At 41.8% G+C, this 19910-nt stretch overlaps 1 protein-coding gene across 3 annotated transcripts in view; it reads right to left on the bottom strand.

The window, feature by feature from the left end:
- Positions 1-19910, bottom strand: part of AGBL1 (AGBL carboxypeptidase 1) — a 384955-nt gene that overhangs the window by 90354 nt on the left and 274691 nt on the right. For all 3 annotated transcript variants that reach the window (XM_081964808.1, XM_081964809.1, XM_081964810.1), the window contains one exon: positions 17838-18001. In XM_081964808.1, the coding sequence (XP_081820934.1) occupies positions 17838-18001 (164 nt within the window). The remainder of the gene's footprint in view (positions 1-17837; positions 18002-19910) is intronic.

The following is a 19910-nucleotide window of genomic DNA, read 5'->3' as shown; positions in this document are numbered from 1 at the left end:
CTAGAATATGTAATAGAACATAATGCAACACATAATAATCATTCATTGATGACGATCAGGAGACTAGAAACTAGTCCAGGAAGGGAATTGGAAGTACCTATTACTCTTTGTTTTTGTTTTTTTATTGTTAGCTTTGAGAAGGGTAAGGGAACGGGACAGAATAGCAATCTTCAAATACCCAAATGGATGCCACATAGACAATGTGCTCTCTATCATTCCAGTATGGAGAATGTCAACTCATGAAGCTTTATCTGCTCCTGAGTTGCCATAGACAGAGAGATGGGAAGTCGCAGCTGCACCAAGGAATTCACACCTCAGTCAAAACAAAAGATATCCTAGCCAGCCGAAGTCAAGGCCATCTCCACGGAGACCCGCAACAGCCAGAGGGAGTGACATCTACAACCTGCAAAATTGCTTCATTGGGGAATGTGGCTGGTGACATACTTTGGGGGGAGGGGGCAACAGTGGCAGAGGCAAGGCGCGAACTGGGTGAAGTCAGAGCCGGTTTCACTTGGTCCATGCAGATGTGACGCTTTTAATAAACAACTGGATTTTTCTTGAAACTTTGTTTGAGGCTCCTGCTTTTATTCGGGCATTGGTTGGAACCCTGCCACAGGACATGGAGTAATGGATTTCAATTAAAGAAAGACCAATTCCAATCAAACATTAGAAAAGCTTCCTGACCATAAGAGCGATTTGACTGTGACATGATTGGTTTGCCTTCAGTGGATGCTTCCTGAATAGTCATCAATCAGCTGCTTTTTATTTGGATTTCTGCACTGAGCAGGAGTTGGACAATGGCCTTTTCCTCTTCTTCTTATTTTATTTTAACTAGGTACATCTAGTTTAATGAAAAGAAGGAAAAGGGGAGACTGATAGCAGTGTTTCAATATCTGAGGGACAGCCACAAAGAAGAGGGAGTCCAGCTATTCTCCAAATCACCTGAGGGCAGGACAAGAAGCAATGGGTTGGTTTGGTTTGGTTTGGTTTATTTGGATTTATATGCCGTCCTTCTCCAAAAGGACTCAGGGCGGCGTACAACATTAAAAAACACACATCCCAAAAGTTAAACTGGAACTAATCAAGGAGAGAAGCAACTTAGAACTAAGGAGAAATTTCCTGATAGTTAGAACAATTAATCAGTAGAATATTTGCCTCCAGAAGTTATGAATGCTCCAACACTGGAAGTTTTTAAGACAATGTTGGATAACCATTTATCTGAAGTGATGTAGGGTTTTCTGCCTAAGTAGGTGGTTGGACTAAAAGACCTCCAAGGTCCCTTCTAACTCTGTTATTCTATTCTATTCTATTCTATTCTATTCTATTTTCTTTAGAAGCGAAGGCTACGTTGATAGAATCTCTAAATTCATAACTGCCTGTTTATCCTTCCTGTATTTTTCAAAACCCACAACTCTTAATTCCTCTATGCTGAAGCATGTTCAAACCAATATGTAAACAGAACTACAGTTACAGGTATATCCCAATAGTCATCCTTTGGGGACTTTTGAAATATCATTCCCCGACGGAAAACTGCTTTAAAAAGTATGTCTTTTGGAAAAAGGCCTACAGAAATGCACTTAATCGTGAATATACCATATTTTTCAGAGTACAAGACACACTTTTTTCCCTCAAAAAAGAGGCTAAAAATCTGGGTGCATCTTATACACTGAATACAGTATTTTGTGCCTCCCAAAACCTCGCCACCTTCACCAAAATGGCTGTGCATAGCCTTTAGGAGGCTTCCAGAGTGCTCCTGGGGGCTGGGGAGGGCAGAAATGAGCAGAAAACAGGCCTATTTTTCTTCTCCCCCAGCCCCTGGGAGCACTCTACAAGGCTACAAAGGCTATTCATGCCCTTTTTTGACGAAAAATAGACCAGTTTACACAAAAAATTGTCCATTTTTGCTCGTTTTTTGGGGGGGCACTCCCCAAGAGCACTCTACAAGCCTCCTAAAAGCTATTCATGCCTTTTTTTTAAAAAAAAAGGGCCCCTTTTGGTGAAAAATGGGCCATTTTTGGGAGGTCTGTGGAGTGTAAAAACTTTTTTTTCCTGCCTCTTCAAAATCTTGGTGCGTCTTATACTCCGAAAAATATGGTAACTTGCAAATTTGTACTTCCAGATTAAATGGTTGGCTTGCAAAATGTAACTGGGATTACTGTACAAAGGATCTTTCCCTTGCAAAAGAAGAAAACATAAAGCTGTTGGCCAATCTGAGCTTAGTTCTATGTTCAGAGGTGTTATTCAGCAGGTTCTGACCAGTTCTGGAGAACCGGTAGTGGAAATTTTGAGTAGTTCCAAGGACTGGTAAATACCACCTCTGACTGGCCATGCCCCCATCTTTTCTCTGGCTCCCGAGTCCCAGCTGATTGGGAGGAAATGGGAATTTTGCAGTAACCTTCCCCTGGAGTGGGGAGGGAATGGAGATTGTGTAGTAACCTTCCCCTTCCACGCCCACCAAGCCACACCCACAGAACCGGTAGTAAAGAAATTTTGAATCCCACCACTGTTCTATGGCCTGCTGTACACTGAATTAAAAAAAAAACCAAAGAGCAGGAGGGGAAAAAAGGAGAGAAGTTTCAAGATAAATTAGATCAATAGCCATACAATTCTGGTCTTTTCAACTGACAAAAAAGTGAATAAAACTTTTATCATTTTTTTTAATTCATCCCTAGGAAAAAGAAAAAAGAATAGGAGCTCATTAATTACCATCTTCCTGTAAACTGGGAGATTGGCTAACTGGAATATGTATATTATAGCTGTAGCCCCCTCTGGAGAAGGTAGCCAAGAGAGCATCTTCTTCTAGGGTGGGGAGGAGGGAAAAGACATATTAAAAATGCTGTTCGGGGGATGTTTGGCTCACATCTACTTTGGCAAATTGCCCAAGTCAAGGTCATTGAGGAATCAGCCAAGGAAAGCAAGATTTCTACGTTATGCAGATGTATGTGCATGAATCATGTCCCTAATGTACTCCCTGTATCAAGCTTATTCGTTCCTCTGCCAATACAATGACATGATTATGCCAGTCTGTTCCCTGAAGGCCTCCAAAATGAGATTTGCTTGCCAGTTATCGCCTCCTGCATACAAGTTGTTTTTTTTTTAAAAAAAAAAAGGAGAAGAAGAGCTACTAAGCACTGCAGACACCGTTCTTTAAATTGCTCTTGGGGCTTCAGAGCCTGCTTCACCCCGATACAAAATATGATTAGATGCGAAAGCATGATGAGCACAGAAAGTAGAAGAATATATATATATATATATATATATATATATATATATATATATATATATATATATATATGTGTGTGTGTGTGTGTGTGTGTGTGTGTGTGTGTGTGTGTGTGTGTGTGTGCGTGCGCGCGCGCGCGCGTGTTGCATATGTGCTGATAAATAAATAAATAAATATTTATCAGCACAAATACAACACAAATATAAAAAGGCAACATTAAAAATAAAAATAAGGTTTTCTGCCTGGATGGTCATCTGTAATGAGCCGAAAGGACAGAAAGGGGGAGTAGTGAGCTCCCTCCCATATTTGGGCATACCAGGGGTTGTAACACACACACACACACACGTGTGTGTGTGTGTGTGTGTATGTGTGTATTTGTGTTGTATTTGTGCTGATAAATAAATAAAGGGAGACTAGTATAGATCTATTTCAAGCTATTTAGCTCTCATCAGCTAGCCATACCCTTACTGGGATTTGAACCTTGGCTGTATTACATATTAGGCAGGAGTCTTAGCCACTAAGCCACAGGCTCTCCTCCTTATCAGCTGAGCCAGGGAAATAGGTATGTATTTGTGTTACATCCGCTGGTATGCCTAAATATGGGAGGGGGCTCACTACTCCCCCTTTCTGTCCTTCGGCTCATTACAGGAAACCATCCAGGCAGAAAACCATATTTTTATTTTTAATGTTGCCTTGTATTTTTAATGTTGGTTGTAACACAAATACATACATACATACATACATACATACATACATACATACATACATACATAAACACACACACACACACAAACACACACACACATATCTTGAAAGATGAAATAAAAAGGGAAAGAATTGAAATCTCCATGTTTGGATTAACTGTTGTTTCATCTCCTTCATTTCTCCTCCTTTGATATAAAACCTATTGAAGTTAATGTAAAGTTCCCATTGATTTCAATTAAATCGTTCTTCTAATCTTCATACAGGCCTGGGTCTCAATAGCAAAAGCATTTGGATTTATATACTGCTTTACAGTGCCTTGGCAACTTGAAGATGTCTGGACTTCAACTCCCAGAATTCCCTCAAGTTGCCAAGGTTGAGAAACACTGCTCTAAGCAGTTTAAAGAGTCAGCCTAATGCCCCCAACAATTTGGGTCCTCATTTTACCGACCTCGGAAGGGTGGACGGCTGAGTCAACCTTGAGCCTGGTGAGATTTGAACTGCCAGATTGCAGACAGTCAGCAGTCACCAGAAGCAGCCCGCAATACTGCACTCTAACCACTGGGCCACATTGCCTTTAGGAAGCTATTTTCTCAAGAGTTCAATAATTGGAAAATTGTGCTTGTGATCACTGTGTTTGCCTTGATATTCAGACACTGGGGGATGCATGCACACTCTCTTCATCTTCGCACAATTTTGCCTGTAAACGAAGATTCATAGCTGTACTTACGTTTGCATTGCTTAAGCTGTAATAGGATGCTATCCTTAACAAATAATACCCCACTGAGTAGATTGTCTAATGGACAAAGTGAGAACAATGCCTAAGCCCCAATCCCATTTATACTAAAGAACTGTGGCTTGACTTTTGAACAAGTGCTACTTTTAGCCTTAACCATTGCACCAAAGTTATAACAATAAAATAATCAACGAGAAGAACGATTAAGATACCAATCAATGCTTTATTTCAGGATGGGCTCAATATGCAGTTCATCTGGACTAATGGTCAATTCAATAACAATAGTACTCTTAGACTCACATACTGCTTCACAGTGCTTTTACAACCCTTTCCAAGCAATTTTACAGAGTCAGCCTCTTTCCCCCAACAATCTGGGTCCTCATTTTACCCACCTCGGAAGGAGGGAAGGCTGAGTCAACCTTGAGCCTGGTGAGATTCAAACTGCCAAATTGCAGGCAGCCGGCAGTCATCAGAAGTAGCCTGCAGTACTGCACTCTCACCACTGCGCCACCATGGCTAACACAACAAAGTTGCATTTTTTGTTTAAAAAAAAGATAACTCCTTTCTAAGATTTCATCTTAAGTATTTTTTATTTATTTATATCCCACCTTTATTCATTTTATAAATAACTGAAGGCGGCAAACAAAGGCAGTCCTCAACTTACAACAGTTCATTGAGTGACCATTCGAAGTTTACAACAGCACTTTAAAAAGTGACTTATGACCAGTTTTCACACTTACAACCATTGCAGCATCCCTGTGGCCATAGGATCAAAATTCAGATGCTTGGCAACTGGTTCATATTTATGATGGTTGCAATCTCCCAGGATCCCGTGATCAGCTTTTGCCACCTTCTTGCAAGCAAAGTCAATGAGGAAACCATGTTAGTAACAACATTACTAACTTAACATGATTCCCTTAACAACTGTGGTAAGAAAAGTCATAAAATGGGGCAAAACTCACTTAACAAATGTTTCACTTAGCGACATAATTTTGGGGCCCAATTGTAAGTTGAGGACTACTTGTATACCTAATACTCCTTCCTCCTCCTAGATTCCCCATAACAACAACAACAACAACAACAACAACAACAACAACAACAACAACAACTCCCCTGTGAGGTGCATTGGGCTAAGAGTGGCTGACTAGCTCAAAGTTACCTAACTGGCTTTCATATCTAAGGCAGGACTATAACTCACAGTCTCCTGGTTTCTAGCCTGTTGCCTTAACCACCAAACCAACTTGATTCTCTATTGGGAGCGTCTCTTTTGATTCATGAACTCTAATTGGCAAGAACCAGGCAGTATAGCATCCTATTTCTTAACACCTGGCCATCCTGACAGCTCAGCGTAGGTATTAATCTCTTGGTTTAACAAGGAGAAAAACACCCTGTCAGTTTTGTAAAGTTTTAGTTCCAGATCACCTGAAAGTGGAGGGAGGGAGGGAGGGAGGGAGGGAGGGAGGGAGGGAGGGAAGGAAGGAAGGAAGGAAGGAAGGAAGGAAGGAAGGAAGGAAGGAAGGAAGGAATAGATCCCAACCCTGCTTACTTTGCATTATCACCCCACATTCTACAGCTTTAAGCATTTTGGGGAAGTCCTAACTCCAAAATCTTATACCTTCCCAATATATGGGAGAAGTATTAAGGTAATGGTAATTTAATCGCTGACCAACTGCTGTAAGACTGTAAACCAAGATGATGAAATGAGAATGAGTCAGCAGGGTTACTGCCACTTTAAGAAACTGTCTATATAAGGGAGGCCATGTGAGGGTGTCTCTCTCTCTCTCCACCCCCCCCATGTGCTTCAATTTCATAGTTGAAGATTGATTGATTGGGTTGTCTCAAAATAGTAGTCACACTGTACACACTGTGACAAATACAGTGTGTGTGAATAATTAGGAAACCTGTGTGATTCTAACAATTTATTTTCTGTCCTCTAGCTACTATATATGCTTGGTCATTTCTGCCCTGCATCTCCTGTCACATTAGGATTGTTGGAATTTCTGCCAACTGAGCATTCCAGGACATAAAAGCCCCTTCCAATTTCTTATATTTGCGTGTTGATTCAGTTTTCTGTTGATTAGATCCAGTTTCAATTCCAGACAACTTGAATTTTTGAAATTAGAAGTCGGCAGCAACGGAGAAGCATGCCTTTGCGGAAAATCACCATTTGAATTGGGGGCGGGTGGGTTTGTATCTCATAAATTAGACCAGTACTGGCCTTCTTTTCTTTACTTTGAGTCCATTTCATGATTAATTTAGTTCCAGTGAATTATTTTTATTCGCTATGAAGCAGAAAACGTATTTCCTAGCCTATTAATCTCCACTCCGGACCCATTTAGAGAAGTAAATGAGGGAGAAGTCATTTGAACACTTTGTTCTAAAAACAAGACACTTCTGGAATTCTAAAGCATTATTGTCCCCTGAAAGGGAACAATAAAAAATTATCAAAACAAGGAGCAAGGAATCTGCTGATGCAGTTAATTTCAGAGGTATGTTTTTTCCCCCCTCGAGCAGCAAAAGCAATGAAATACCAAAAGCAATGAGCAAAATTTCTGGAAACCATTTCTTTGACAATGCTTTGTTTGTTTAGAAGAGAAAGTACTTTTCATTCTCTCAGCCGTTATAAGCTTAACTGTCTATTGATGCTGCAACACAAATGTTTCTGTCAGTCTTTGCAGGAGATGAACAGACTGAGCCCGAGGGTGGGGTAAAAAACACATCATCAGCGTAGAGTCTTCTATAGCCCCTAGGGACGTGGTGGCTCAATGGCTAAGATGATGAGCTTGTCGATCAGAAAGGTTGGCAGTTCGGCGGTTCGAATCCCTAGTGCCACGTAACGGAGTGAGCTCCTGTTACTTGTCCCAGCTTCTGCCAACCTAGCAGTTCGAAAACACGCAAAATATGCAAGTAGAAAAATAGGGAACACTTTGGTAGGAAGGTAACAGCGTTCTGTGTGCCTTCGGTGTTTACTCATGCCGGCCACATGACCACGGAGACGTCTTCGGACAGTGCTGGCTCTTTGGCTTTGAAATAGAGAAGAGCACCACCCCCTAGAGTCGGGAACGACTAACACATATGTGCAAGGGGAACCTTTACCTTTTAGACCCCCGTAAGAAAATCAAGTCCTGCATTCAATAAAACAGTTCTTTGAGAAAGCTGAAAGTCTTGGAGTGCTGATTTGGTTGGGTTCATTAGTCAGAACCTTGCTACCTGCCTCCCATGAAGTCTCTTGACTCTTATGTGGCAACAATTTGCTGTGATCTTAGATGAGATTCTTGTGTATTGTTGTTCAATTGCTACCTTATGTCTTTGTGACACCAGACATCCCTTACACTGTCTCCTGGAGATTCTCCAAATTTGTGTTCGGGAACTGTGGTGGCACAGTGGTTAGAATGAAGTATTGTAGGCAAACTCTGCCCACAGCTAGAGTTTGATCCTGATAGCTCAAGGTTGACTCAGCCTTCCCTCTTTCTGAGGTTCATAAAATGAGGACCCAGACTGTTGGAGGCAATATGCTGACTCAGTAAACCGCTCAGAGAGTGCAGTAACGCACTGTGGAGACGTATATAAATCAAAAAGTTATTGCTATTCATTGCGTCAATGACACTATCTAACCATCTCATTCTCTGCCTTCTCCTTTTGCCTTCCATCTTTCCCAACATCAGAGTCTTCTCCAATGAGTCCTCTCTTCTCATTAGGTGGCCAAAGTATTTCAGCTTCAGCTTCAGTATCTGTCCTTCCAGAGAACAGTCGAGGTTGATTTCCTTTCAGGTTGACTGATTTGAACTTCGTGCAGTCCAAGGGATCTTCTCCAACATCACAAATCAAAAGCTTCAATTCTTCAGCGTTCAGTCTTCCTTATGTAGCATGAGATAAAAGTGTTGTATTTTTTAACTCTATCCTGGCTCCTGACTTCTTGCAATTTGTTTATTTGCTTCCTGGAAGTCATTTACATGCATGTGACTTTAATGGTGGGATGCTGCTGGTTTAATAACTGGTTCGGTGAGCATGTGCTTTGCGCATGCACGCACCTAAAGCATTTGCACACACCCCTGAAAATGGACCATTTAGAAACTCAGCTGCTTAACTTCCAAGTCAGCAACGGCAAGTACAACAGTGAGGGGGGGGGGGCTGGGAAAACAATAGTTGAGATGAGTTAGGAAGCAGGAAATAAAGCACAGGGTAGGGCAGGGGTGGATGGGCTGGGCCAGCTGATCATCAGAGCTACCGGTTTGCCTGAACCGGCCCGAACCGGCTGAATATCACCTCTGTCTTTATTATACGTCATGCTTTTTCAATTGTTTTAAGGATTTATTTATTTATTAGATGTAAGTGTCCCTCTAACCCCCACCCTCCTTTAGAGGCAAACGATCCACTCTATATTCTTGCTTTTGGCTAAGTTTACATTTTTAGCTCATGATCAATAGCTTGTAAGGGAAGGGCTGGGGAGAAGTAACACTTTACAAGCCTCTGAAAGCATGTTTGTTTGGAAAGCTCCAAATTATTATGTTAATAAAATACAGGGCATTTATAGTTGGAAAGGAAAATGAACCGGCATGTAAGTCTCCACCTAACATGTAATAATCATCTGGTAATCCTTTGCTATTTCATAACCCAAAGGAGTGGGGGGAGGGGGAGTCAATCAGCTATCACAGCCCTGCTTTAGAGTTGCAAAGCTCGTTCATTTGCAGCCGGTGTATAATTTTAACAACCTTGCAGGCTGCATAACAAGCAACACAATGGTAGGGGGTACCTATTGCTGGTTTTGATGCCTTCCATTTCAGTTTCCAAATTGACCCCCCCCCTACTCGCCTGCCCTATCCTCAGATGTATTCAGTGTTATTTGATGAATTAATTATCTTGGTGACATAGTCAGGAGAGAACCTTGCCTGGCCCTTGAGCCTTGCTTTGATGTTGGATAACCAACTCAGGAGGCCACCTATATTTCAGAATTTTTTTAAAAAAATGTTAGTTGGGTAATAAGAGAGAGAAGCAAACAGCGGAAAGTGCAGACAGCTCAGGAAAACATTAATGAAAAGGAGATAAATTAGAATGGCCCACTTATTAGGTCCAATGTGGTATCCATTTGAATAATGGGCATATTCATTAGCGCCAGAGAGGCTGTGAAGAATGAGTTGAACGGAGCTGGTAGATTGAGGCTGACTGTTTGCCAAGAGATGGAGGGAAAGAAGAAGGGAGGGGAGGGGGAAAGGCAAATTCACCTTTGAGAAATTCTCTTTTTTCTTTGCATTTCAATGGTCCCAGCAACACAGGGCATCGTCTTGTCATCTAGGGCCACAAATTAAGCACGAGAGGAGATTCAAGGGACGATTAGATTATATACACTTGCAAACAGAGCTTGTGATAGAGATGCAAAGATCATTCCTCATCCTGACTATGTCAGCATTCTATGTGTACAGTCATTAATTCATTCCAAAAATTCAACCTCGGTCTGCACATTTAAAGCCTCCACACCCTGATGGAAATAGGTGTTTGCCTAATGCGCAATTTTCTGCAATGTGTGTGTTTTGTAAGAAAGCTCGCCCCCTACTTCCCATAACGTGGTCTTCTGTTTTTGATGCAACCATTTGCATGTATGGGCACTTGGATACCCACATTTCATACCTGCCTTGCCTTTGCCGAGAAATATTCTAAGACCAATGCCAGACCAATCACTGATTTAGATGGCTTGATCATATCTTCCCAAATGCAGTTTGGGTAGATCACCTTGTTCCATCTAGAAAGAAATAGTTGATTTCTCCGAAAGGCCTGTCTGAGTTTTCACACAACTATCGCAGCATCCCCCATGGTGATGTGATCTAAATGCAGAATAGGTTGTTTGTATAATGGTTGCAAAGACCTGGGGTGGGCTGCTGTGGGTTTACCTGGGTTGAGAGAAGCCTGTTCAGAGAACCTACAAATTCCACCTCTGGCTGGCCCTGCCCACCCTGCACCTCCCAGGAGTCTCCACGCAGCCCATTTTGAATGCGAGGTAAGTGCACAACCCGTGTGGAGGCTCAGGGATGGGGAAAAACAAGCCTCCCAGAAGGCCTCCAGAGCCTGGGGGAGACAGTTTTCACGCTCCCAGAGGCTCGAGGAAAGCCTCCAGATCCTGGGGAAGGCAAAAATGGCCCCTCCGCCATGGTGCAGGAGGCTGACTAGGCCACACCCACCTTGGCCATACCCACCCAAGCAAGTGGAGAGAGAACCCATTGCTGAAATTTTTGAAGTCCACCTCTGGTGACGTGATCATCTTTTTCTAGTTAATGGGGGAAGTCAGATTCACTTCCATGTCATTGACTTAACAACTGCAGTGATTCCCTCAACAATCATGGCAAGGAAGGTTATAAAATGGAGCAGAACTCACTTAACAACTGCCCTGCTTGGCAACAGAAATTTTGGAGTCAATTGTGGTTGTAGGTTGAGGGCTACCAAAAAGTAATAAGCATAAACCGCAAGCCTTGGACCAAAGCCAAGTTTCCAAAGCTTTCAGAACAACAGAGGATGGGGCAGCATCCTTATCTCTCAAAGGATGCTATTTCAGAGGGTGGGGGGACGCAACAGAGAAGGAGTATCTTCTTGGTCACAAAAGATGACAATTTTAAAAGGAGAGGACCTTACACCCACAATGCTGTAACATGCTTGGTGGGCAGAAACAAGTGGAGATACTAACTGGTCTCTCGGGAATCCAGACTGAATGCCATGCATTTATATTTTATTCTTTACATACTTGGGTTTTCCGTGCTGACTAATTGATTAAAATAAACAAGCCAAATCAATTAACTGTTTGAACCCCCTTGAACACTCCAATCAAGTGATTTTCTGTCACTCGCTTTCAATAGAGGAAGAAAAGTGGAAAGCAATGGAAGAGAGTTTTTTTTTTAAAAAAAAAAAGAGGAGAAGGGAGAAAAAGGGAAAGATCAAAAGCAGGAAAGAACAAATGGGATGAGAGTTGAATCTAGCATGGCTCAAAGATAAACATCAAATAAAATAGGACAAAGCCGGGGAAAGGAATTCTACTTCTAAATGCATGCATTTTAACTATGGTGTTGTTGTACCTCTTTGTATGTTGCTGAAGTATGCTGTCCCTAGTTAATGCCTGTGAAAGAAAGAGACACAATGGTTCAGTGGTTTAAAGGTGCCAGAGAAGGACTGTAGTCCGGCAGTTCAAGTCCAAGCACCGCATGATGGAGCGAAGCTCCCATCACTTGTCTCAGTTTCTCCCCATCTATCAGTTTGAAATACTGCAAATGCAAGTAGATAAATAGGTACCACTTGGGTGGGAACAAAACAATGCTTCAAGCAGCAGTACAAATTCAACCGGTGCCGGACTTGCCTGAAAGCCATGCCTGAATGTAAGGTGACATTGATGGTGGGAAAAGCCCCAAATGACACAGCAGAATGCCGTCCAATCTTCCAAGTGTGAAAGTAGATTGCCCCCTGTGGTGCACTCTGGATAGTGCATGGGCGTGCACTGAACAGACCAGTAATCATCAGCAACCAAACTACTACTTTGTATTAAAACTGTAGTTTCCTGGCTCATGCATCACCACCATATGCTAAATAATAAATAATAATAACCCACGGAAGAAACAATGTGGAGGAAGCTAAATTTTAGATAGGAACATACCTAAGCCTCCAAGGCCTTCTCTTTTTCTACAGGTTCAGCCATTGCTGGCCTATAAGAAAAAGGGGGGACACTAAGTTGATAAGAAGGGCTTTTGTTTCCAGGGGGCCTCCACTTAGAATAATATATTCTCTCCCGTGTCACTAATCCACCTCAAAATCCATTTGAGCCAACTTGAGCCCAATACATAAGCATCATCCTAGAAACAAATAGCATATTATTCCCTGCAGTGCATAGAAAAGATTTTCAAGTCTACATTCACTGAAATAACAACAGGGGAGCAAAAAAAGAGGAGGGGGTATATTAGACAGTCAAGCTGAGAAAGTGGGGAGGGGACAGAAAGTAGAGAGACATGCTTAAAAAGAGGTTTTGTTTCACTCTTGGTTTTCTGCTGAGAAGAGGAAATGGTCCCAATTACCATCTCCTTGCTGATGATGACAAATCAAAAGAATGCAGCTAGAGCTTTGAGTAGGGTCTCATAGTGCTTCTCTGCAAATGAGGCATGGAAGTTATTGTCAAAAAAATTGGATGCCCAATGTGATTGCTGGCACTTCAGCCCCCTAGAATCAGGAACGACTAGCACATATGTGCAAGAGGAACCTTTAACTTCGGCATTTAGTCATGCCAGCCACATGACCACAGAGACACCTTCGGACAGTGATGGCTCTTCGCCTTTGAAATGGAGATGAGCACTGCCCCCTAGAGTCAGGAACGACTAGCACATATGTGCAAGGGGAACCTTTACCTTTAAGTTAGTAAACCTTGCATTAAGAGAGGAGCATTCTGCTTCAATAATGGACCAGAGCAACTGTTGAAGGCATGGGATCAGACCCAAGGGTCAGCTGTAATTTCATAGATTTATGGGGGCAGAAGGGACCTTGGAGGTCTTCTAGTGTAACCCCCTGCTCAAGGCTGGAGTCCCTATACCATTGTGGACAAATGAATGACCAATATTTACTTGAAAACCTTCCAGCAATGGAGTGCCCATAACTCTGGGAGACACGTAAGGTGGTGAACAATTGACTTGGCAAGATGCTCTTCTTTAAGGTCGGGGTATCATATATCTTGAAAGGCTTGGCTAGGGAAAGTGATCCTTGATTGTATCACTATATCAATGTTGCTAAAACATGCAACAGCATCTTTTGAGAGTCACAAAGGAAAAGGATTTGTGGCTGCTTCAGTCCTAAGACATGGGTAGGAAATCAGAACTGCAACTAGGTTTGCCCCTGCAGACACTCACAAACAAACAAATACAGAAGTGTGAAGACTCTGACCTGTGCAACAGGTCAGGCAATCAGATGGCCGAAAGAAGAGAGGCCACAAAAATCCAAAAAGAGAATTAGAGTACAAAGAAGGACAAGAAAGCAAGATGGCTTCTATTTATTTTCCCCACTAGACATAATTTAATTCATTGTGTGCTGGAGGAGAAGGGAAAGGTTGGGGGCAGTGAGTTTGTGCATGCATGAGAAGTAAAGACGTGTGGTTGGGGTGATACACAAACTGTCAGAAGAAGGCATTGAAAACAGACATTTACGTTAAAAAAGATTGCTCAGATCACGGGGAGGCAAAGGAATCTACTCCTACCTTCAGATGAATCCTCAGATTTGAAGATTTTGGCAAGCTAGATTAAACATGGAAAAGATTTGAATTTGGTAGTATAGCCTTTATTGTCATTGTACATCATGTATACAACGAAATTGGCTTTAGCCTCACTGGTGCAATCCATGACAAAAAATGCAAACAACATAAATGGTATGAAGAATAATCCCTATGCAAGTAATTAGGAAAAAGAAAGAAAGAAAGAAAAATAAAAACTAGCCATACGTTTCCGTGTGTGCGTGGAGGGATTGTGGTTGTGTTTAAGAATCTGACAGCCCAAGGATAGAAACTATTTTTAAACCTATTTGTTCGGCTGGCTATGCTTCGATGTCTTCTGCCCGATGGTAGAAGTGCAAAGAGACACTGACCAAGGTGTGAATCATCTCTGAGTATCTTCCTTACTCTGCTAAAGCAGCAAGATCTGGCGATGTCATCCAGTGGTGTCAGAGGGCAACCAATGGTTTCTTGTGCCAAATTGATCACTCCCTGTAGTGTCTTCTTGTCCGCAGTAGTTAAACCAGCATACCATACTGTAAAGCAGTGAGGACACTTTCTATCATGGACTGAGAGAAAGAGGCCATCAGCCGTGATGTGGGATGTGTTTTGAACATTCACATCAGTAACATGCTCATTCCAGGAGGTTCAACGTCAAATCAAGCTTAATTTGTTAGTAAGAAATGAAATTAGAACATTTCACCTCATTGATATTAGGTAGGGGAAATCAAAAGAACATGGGGCTTTCAAAGAGTACCAATGGCTAATTATATGGAAGAAATATTTGGAAAAGGTCCATCCCAAGATGGCTGTACAGAGATCTGCACTATCTCTGAATTAAGAGATGCCACTGTTAAATTAATGACACTTATCAGGCTATCAGTGGGAATATTTCCATATTGCCGATGTGGTTATTTTGTACCATGGTGGAACATGTGTACTTGTTAGTGCAAATTTTTGAACAGACAGCATTAGATGACAGAAGGCACTGTTAAGAATGTGTGAAATACACATAGAGAGGAGTTTTTAAAAAGAGGCAATGCCACTATTAGAAAGACGATGGGGGACACTAATTTAAATGACTCCATTCCAGTTGTCTGGAAGGTTAGTTTGCAGACTATAAAGTTAATCTAACATTAATCACACCGAGAAATGACAGTTTTGGCCCACAGACTGCCAGCTGCCAACTTTTTAAAAGGCATTTTGCAAAACCTTAATAATGAAAAGAAAAGCACTATGGAATCATTAGCATACTGACTCAGTTCTGAAATATATTTTCTTCAGTCTACCTGTCCATTAATGTGGAAGGATGCAGGAGTTGCCAGAATTTCAAAGAATTTCAACTAAGGACTAAACCATAAGAAATATAGATGGATAACAAACAGCAGGGCGGTACCATTCTTTTCCAAGTGCAGAACAGACTTAATTCTAAATTTCTTCTGAAACCCTGACCCCCTTCTGTTAATCTGACACATGTTTTCATTTGTTGGCTTTCCAGTGGGTCTGAAGATTGCTTTCCTTGCTCCAAGTTATTTTGTTCAATGCCTTTATCAACTCTAAATTCTAAAGCTAGAATCCTGATTTATGCCTGCTATGCACCCATCTATCCAGATCCTAATGATTCCCTTTAAAGAGCCACCAATCACTTGTCAGACTAGCTTTGGATTTGAAACTCACATAAATGCATCATTTCTACGTTCATTTGTAGTAATCAGCATAAGGAAGATAAAGAAATGTCTCTATCTTCCTTCCTTCCTTCCTTCCTTCCTTCCTTCCTTCCTTCCTTCCTTCCTTCCTTCCTTCCTTCCTTCCACCTGCTAGAAACATTAAACACAATAAGCAAGACAGTAAATACAGTCTCCAGCATCAAGAACAGGTGATGCTAATGACTGCTAAAGCATCCCTGAGGAGCAAGACTAAGAGCCCATCATAAATTATGGAACAGTTTTGATATGAAGAAGGAAGAGCCAAGGCAGTCTTGTGTTGGAGGAAAAACCTGGGAGAAGAACTATTTCAACAACAGCAGCAACAAAAGAAATCAGTGTGAACTGGGATGCCTTGCAAATGGATAGCAATAGCATTTAGACTTATATACCATTTCACAGTGCTTTACAGCCCTCTCTACGTGGTTTACAAAGTCAGCACATTTCCCCCCAAAATCTGGATCCTCATTTTACAGACTTCGGAAGGATGGAAGGCTTGAGATGGTCAGGATCGAACTGCTGTCAGTGGGCAGAGTTAGCCTGCAATACTGCATTCTAACCATTGTGCCACCATGGGTCTTAATGCTCTTTACAATGTAAAGTAGTGAGTATACAGCTTGTATAACAGTGTAAATATGCTGTCCCCTCAAAATAACACAATACACAGTCATTAACTTTACATTATGGCCAAGTGTCATTTCTTCAGTGTTGTCACATGAAAAGATACACTGAAATAATTACAACATGTGAGGGGGTGTACTCACTTCGGTGATATACTATACATACATATAGATACATACATATACATACAAACAGTATACAATGCAATACGGTATAGTATAATATAGTATAGTATAATATAGTTATATTATATGTACAAAGTATAATTCCCTTTTCCTATATCTTTCCTATTCATCATTAGATAAACATGTTTGTAATTATATTAATACATTACTATGTTTATTTTTGTTCATTTTTTATTTAAATGTATTTTTGCTGTTGCTTGTTGTGGTCGTTACGGTTGTTGTTTTTCTGATAGGCCACTCGGAGTTGGCTTGGAATGTAACAGCAAAGCAATTTTCATAATCAGATACAAACCTCCAATAACTTGCATAGCTGGATGGAAAATAGCTCAACAAAGCAGCCGAAAATGATATGGCTAATGATCGTGGCTGCTCATCTCAGGCTAAATACCAGCACACACACACCATAGATAAACCATGACCCCATAACACAGATAACCACCATCAAAACTACATTTCTAAAACAAACTGAAAAAGGGGGAAACAAAACTCCAAATCAAACTGCTCAAGCTAAACTCAAGGAGCAAATAAGTTCCTCAACACAAATGGACAGCCAACATGTCCAGCTGTCCACTCTCCGTTGTTAAAACGCAGTAAGCTCCAGAAAGAGGTCAACTGTAACACAGATGATACTAGTCAGAATTTTTTGCAGCAGTAGAAACAGAATTTAAAACCACAGGATTTGCCACAGATTTACCCATGGAATCATAAGGTAGACAATCCAGAAGATCAGCGGAACATCAAATCAGAAGCAGAACATTCCCCCAAAACCTAAAGAAGACCAAACCCTCACCATCTTCCCAGCAAGCAAAGGATGAAACACAGTTATCCTGGACAGATACCCAGAACATACAAAAAGCCAAAGAACTATTGGAGGGCATAGAAACCGACATCCTAGTAAACATCAAAGCAATACAGAAATGAGACAACCTGATCAAGAGAATCCTTCACAACCCAATCAAGGAAGTCAAATCACAAAACGAGAACGATGGTAGATACAAAGCAGTGGATCTGTCCTCTCACACTTCTATGGCTGGCCAAAAATACGCAAACTGACAGACATCTTCATCCAATTGTATTATTACCAGGAACCCCAAAATACAATAAAGAACTTACCCCCACCCCAAATGGACATCTGAATTATACTTTTGCATTTTCATCCTTATCTTTCTGTTTGCACTAGACATCCCTAGTAACTAAAATGTAAACCTAGCCAGTGTCTTATAGTCTAAGGAAATAGAAAACTCCTTTTAGCTGACATTAATTTCTATGTCAGATTACATAAAGCCCAGAAAACATCAACACAAACACACACACACACACACACACACACACACACACACCGCACAGAGACACAGAGCCTGCAAGAATAGTACACAAAGGTCCCATTTTCTGCTACCTCGAAAGCCAACAGCTAATTTGGTTCCAGATAAATTGTTACTGGCCTGACCTTTGTGACTGATGATCAGCAATTTCCTCTTCCAGGTCCAATAGAGCCTCTGCCTGGGTCATCACCTTCTTGCTGCATGGCAGGGATTTAAGTTGAAGGACCAGAAGTCCAAGGCAGAATTTGGCACCCATCTCCTCCAGTTCCGAAGTTCCCATCTGAAGACCCTAGAGGCAAAAAAGAGAAAGGAGACGAAGGGAGAGAAAGTACCGTTAGAACCTAGAGGGAAATTCCATAATTTGGGGCATATGCACCAAAGACAAATTCCTCATGTGTCCAATCACACTTGAGCAACAAAGGATTCTATTCTATAATCAGTGGTAGCTTGGTTCATTTGTTTTACCTGCATTGCTCCCGAGAAAGCAAAAAAAGGCTTGTTCACAATTTTTTTTTCCAAATGGATATGAAAGTGGATAAAAACAAAGAGCCTTTGGCAGGCTGGGAGCAGAAAAAAGTGCAGTCAGTGATTTTTGGATACAAAAAGGGATGTCTTACAGATGCAAGCCAGTGATCCTTCAGATTCCCAAACCTCAGCTACCTTGGTCTCCTTAGCAGACCCCCTCCCCCTTTTACTTTCTTGCTGCAATGAACTAAGAGAAATGTTGCCCCAGGCAGACTTGAAGAGACATTGAAATGAATTCCCTCCATTGTGATTTCTTTGCTCCAAACACCACAGAAACTTAATGATCACTAAATGCTTGCCTTTCACTTGTGTAAGTAGATCTGTCTCGGTTCCCTTCCTTCTACATCAGAGTCCTCCTCTCAACCAAGCCTGTCCCTGAAAACGTTGGCACAATGCCTGACTTCTCAACCCTTATTAAAATGATTCACAAATAAACTAAAACTTTAGGTGCCCTTCGATGTAACAAGGCTTCAATCAAAGCATCTCTTTGAAGGAAATCACCCAGGGGTGGGTTCCTGCCAGTTCTAACCTCTTCTATAGAAGAGGTTCCACAAATCGACAGTGCCATTTAGAACCAGTTCCAGCTCCCTCCCCCCGCCCATCCGCCCATCCTCAAGATGAAGAGTGAGAGGAGGAATTCTGGGAGTGGAAGTCCATAAGTCTTAAAGCTGTCAAGTTTGAACACCCCTGGGGTTTTTTTTTCTAAAGGGTTAGGGGTGCAAGAGTCTTGTAACTTGACAGCTTTAAGACTTCCGTGCTTCAAATGCCAGAGTTTCTGAGCCAACATTTTGGTTGCTAAGCCAGAGCGTTGTTAAGTGAGTTTCACCACATTTTACAAGTTGGCCACGCCCACCCAGTCACATGGCTGGCAAGCCAATCGCCCCTGGTCACATGGCCGGCAAACCACTCCCACACCTACAGAAGAAGTTCTAAAAAGGGGGCTTCTGCATATAGAGAGAGAAGGAGACTTCGTTCTGCCAGATGGGAATAGCCAGTCATGTTGAGTTATCCCACTGTGAATCAAACGGTAGAAATAGACCTCTCCTTTTTTGAAGCAAGAGAGTTGGCAATGATTTTGATTCGGCCAATGCCATACAGTGGAGCAGAGCTACCTTCCTCTTGCTATTTTCACCACCACCACCACAAGAACAACACTGTGAAGTGGGTTGGGCTGAGAGTGACTTGGCCAAAGCCCCCCGCTGCATCTCATGGCTAAGGTGGGACTTGAATTCATGATCTCCTTAACCACTAGACCAGGGGTCAGCAACCATGAACACACAAAGAGCCATTTGGACCCATTTGGACCCAGAAAAGAAAATACCGGGAGCCACACACACACACACACACACACCCTTATACTGACTATTTCCTGAGCGACCACAAAACTAGAATATGTAGTTGAATTAAAACATTCTTCTGAAACTTTTCTTTTCTTGGATTTATCCATGGTTGGTCTACCGGGGGTCAAAAATAAATTGCATGCTGGCAGGTGTCGCGCATTGGCAGTTGTGACACATATTTTGAGTGACAGGGAGCCGCAACAGAAGGATGAAAGAGCCACATGCAGCTCCAGAGGGGCGGATTTCCGACCCCCTGCACTAGACCCAGGGCTTCCTTAACAGTGTCACTAAAACGATGTGCAATTGCCTTCCTCCAGTCTACATTACAAAACT

Source organism: Natrix helvetica, assembly GCF_964273705.1.
Source record: "Natrix helvetica genome assembly, chromosome: 12".
Classification (NCBI taxonomy): Eukaryota; Metazoa; Chordata; class Lepidosauria; order Squamata; family Natricidae; genus Natrix; species Natrix helvetica.
This window is presented reverse-complemented; position numbering and strand designations above follow the sequence as displayed.